At 32.8% G+C, this 3,379-nt stretch overlaps 1 protein-coding gene across 1 annotated transcript in view; it reads left to right on the top strand.

Moving 5' to 3' along the window:
• The first annotated feature begins 975 nt into the window (after positions 1-975).
• The window catches only part of LOC117113747, a 3,107-nt gene continuing 703 nt past the window's right edge, over positions 976-3,379 (top strand). The window contains exons 1-4 of the mRNA XM_033257189.1: positions 976-1,858; positions 2,173-2,290; positions 2,563-2,662; positions 3,023-3,106. Of these exons, the coding sequence (XP_033113080.1) occupies positions 1,039-1,858; positions 2,173-2,290; positions 2,563-2,662; positions 3,023-3,106 (1,122 nt within the window). The 5' untranslated portion in view covers positions 976-1,038. The remainder of the gene's footprint in view (positions 1,859-2,172; positions 2,291-2,562; positions 2,663-3,022; positions 3,107-3,379) is intronic.

Consider the following 3,379-nt stretch of genomic DNA (forward strand, 5'->3'; position numbering starts at 1 on the left):
TGAATTCATTTCTATATATATATATATACTTGAAGTATATAAATATGTATATATATAGGCCTATATATATTATATATATGCATATATATATGTATATATATTATATACATGTATAAAGTACCATACAGTATTAAACATTTTCTCCAAAAGCAGAGAAATAACATTTTTGCTAAATTATTTTGACTACGTTCATTTGTTAACAAACCAAAATATTTCTGCTGTGTGGCGTTGTTATAATAATATTTTCCCAAATAAATCTCACGAAGATTACTATGAACACTGTAAAACAAAGTGGAATTCATTTTCTAAACAGTTAAGTTAATAGCTTGCAAAGCTTATATGAATCTACTTTGCTAAAGGAGTTAGCATTAAGACATGTTTAATAAAATATATGTTTGATAAGATATATTGTTGTATTCTAATTTTAGACACAGATTTTTACGATGATGATCATCACTGACTGGTGGTGACAGTGTCTGTAGCAATATTTTGTTTTGTAGATTTTTGAAGATATATTAGATATGATAACTGGTGGTGACAGTATTTGTAGCAATAGTATTTTGTAGATTGTTTTTAGCTCTACTAAATATGACAATAATATTTTCACCCATTATAATGCCCCTGGCGACGACCCATGGTCCAAAGGAGGAGAGAAAAAAATTCTAATTCCATTTCGCTTACTACCTGGGATGGCGTTTTGAATCAATCACTTATATTGCAAGACTTTAAAAACCCTTCCCCCTCTCCATTTTAGAGCCTGGTTATTGATATTAAGTTATCTTGTTTTGCAGAAATGACAATAGAAATTTAACAGCAAGAGTTTAAAAAAAAGAATAATTATGGATCGTGAAGACGAACTTCTAAGATCCCAATATCAAACTACCTGGGATGGCGTTTTGAATCAATCACTGATATTGCAAGACTTTAAAAACCCTTCCCCCTCTCCATTTTAGAGCCTGGTTATTGATATTAAGTTATCTTGTTTTGCAGAAATGACAATAGAAATTTAACAGCAAGAGTTTAAAAAAAAGAATAATTATGGATCGTGAAGACGAACTTCTAAGATCCCAATATCAAACTCTTAAGGATTTAGGATTATTCAATGAACCAATAGAGCGATATGTTAGTAGGAACGAAGATGATGGGTACTTATGTGATACACAGCAAGATAGTAAGCCTAATCAAGTCGACTATCAGGGAAGCCCAAAACGGTACGATTCAGAGGAATACCTCTGTGACACACAGGACAATGCTAGGGCTTTCTATCACTCTCCACCCCGTTCTCCAGTTAATGATTTCCGGTTTAAATCTCAGCAATCAGATGATGATAATGGTTATACGTCACCAGACAACGATTCTGATAATGACGATGACCTACGACCACATAGTCCAAATCATGCGTATGATTCTGACGAAAGGACTTCATCTTTGACCCATGCCAGACACTTTCCTCAATCATACACCTCACCAGAATGCTCCCCGTTACAACCGCGGAGAAATTCAAAAGCCACTTCATCATCAGTGATTAATGATGACTTGGATGAAGAGGACCTGTACAGTCCTAGTGCCGACAATGATCCAGCGTTTGATGCTAAACTGATTCACAGGGCTGTTGGTCTGGACCCTTTTCCAGTTGGAAAGACTGGTCTACCAATTAACTGGACCGAGTCAGCTTTAGCTTTCCATAAAGTAGTTGAACTCCATGCTGGCAATCTAGAATTCAATCAAATATATTCCACTATTGATGATGCTGGTATTACTGTAGAGAATATCGAACGAATTGAAAACAAATCCCTTCTTGATAAGTTTCTATTGGAAATCGATCATATGAAAAAAAGAAGAAAGTGTTCTGACGAAGGTAAAGTTCGAAATGAAGAATTTTTAAAGATCTTAATCGTAATAGCATCATAATCTGTCTCTTATACACATCTAGATGTGTATAAGACCGTATATAATGTATTTATGGACCTGCTCACTTTTAAAAGCGTATCATACTGAATATAAAATCGGAATTGTAACATAAACAAGAAACAAAATAATCAATAAGTATAAATTGTGTCATATTCAGTACAGGCAATACTGAATGCAATAGTTGCAGTTTTATATTTCTACGCTGTAATCATAAGCCAAAATAAATAATTAATAACGAATAATGATATTGTGTGTGATTAGATTTGAACATCGTGTACTTGTTTCATGGTACTTGTGCAAAAAAGGAAGTCCTTACCGAGGAAGGCCTAGATCAAAGGCTGGCCCGCCCGGGACATTTTGGAAGGGGGATTTATTTCAGGTAGGTAGCATGTCATTAATTTCGGTAGTTAATGATTTGTTGTATATAAGATTCTATGTGACAAGTGATTTACACATATATGGGCATGATAATGTCAGATCGTAATGTAATGGATCAAAACATAGACTGGGGATGGAATTTGATCGACCCTCCGAGTACCATACAGATACTCTTCAAACCTAACTAAACCGCCCTACAAACTGTATAATTATAGTGATATTGATAATTGATGATGTATTTTCTCAAATTAAATTGTTCATCTTTCAATTCAGTGATAACCCTCGGAAATGTATGGAATATATAATGCGCAAGAAGAAAGAAGGTCAATCCGGTTATATAATCATGTGTCGTGTTTTACTTGGTCATGTAAAGGTATATACTGTATAAGTTTTAAACGTCTTTAGACATTGAACTTTTTAAATAGAATTATTTTGTGTTAATAAAGATAACGTATTAAGGACAGTCAGTATATCATGCTTATTAAATGTGGTTTTAAAATATATATGATATATCTCGAAAAGTAACTACAAACTGTTTAAATTCAAACTTATGAATAATTGTATCCAATATTTTTGTAGTTATATTTTTCATTTTATTTAAATACTGTATTGATAATTGAGCTCAAATTCTATGTAATTTATGGAAACCATTTTTTACTTTGTTAACATGCAGGATTGAAAGAATGGGAAAGATCATATAGCTAGATAACGTTATAATACTATTGTATTGCAGATATATGATGATGGCAAACAAGATAAAACTTTACTGCGGGAGCCAGAAATAGAGCAGAGCAAACAACGATATGACTCTGTCAAGGTAAATTTTTTTTTAATTGAATCCTCGACCTCCAGTTGGCAAACCGCTCATTAACACATTTTAACTATCAAATATCTATTTCATATCCATAAATTAGTTAAACTTGCCTAAGCCGACTTTGCCTAACTCGAATAATTTCTAAGTCGATCTTATTTTACAGGCCAAACTGTTGTGTTTTCCATTAATTAACGATCTATAATCGAATTTTATCCAAGTCGAACAATTTTTCTATGCTATTTTGAATTCGGCAAGTTCAACTTAACTTGAATGATG

This window comes from Anneissia japonica, unplaced genomic scaffold (assembly GCF_011630105.1).
Source record: "Anneissia japonica isolate Jap-2015-1 unplaced genomic scaffold, ASM1163010v1 scaffold718_len1063573_cov188, whole genome shotgun sequence".
Classification (NCBI taxonomy): domain Eukaryota; kingdom Metazoa; phylum Echinodermata; class Crinoidea; order Comatulida; family Comatulidae; genus Anneissia; species Anneissia japonica.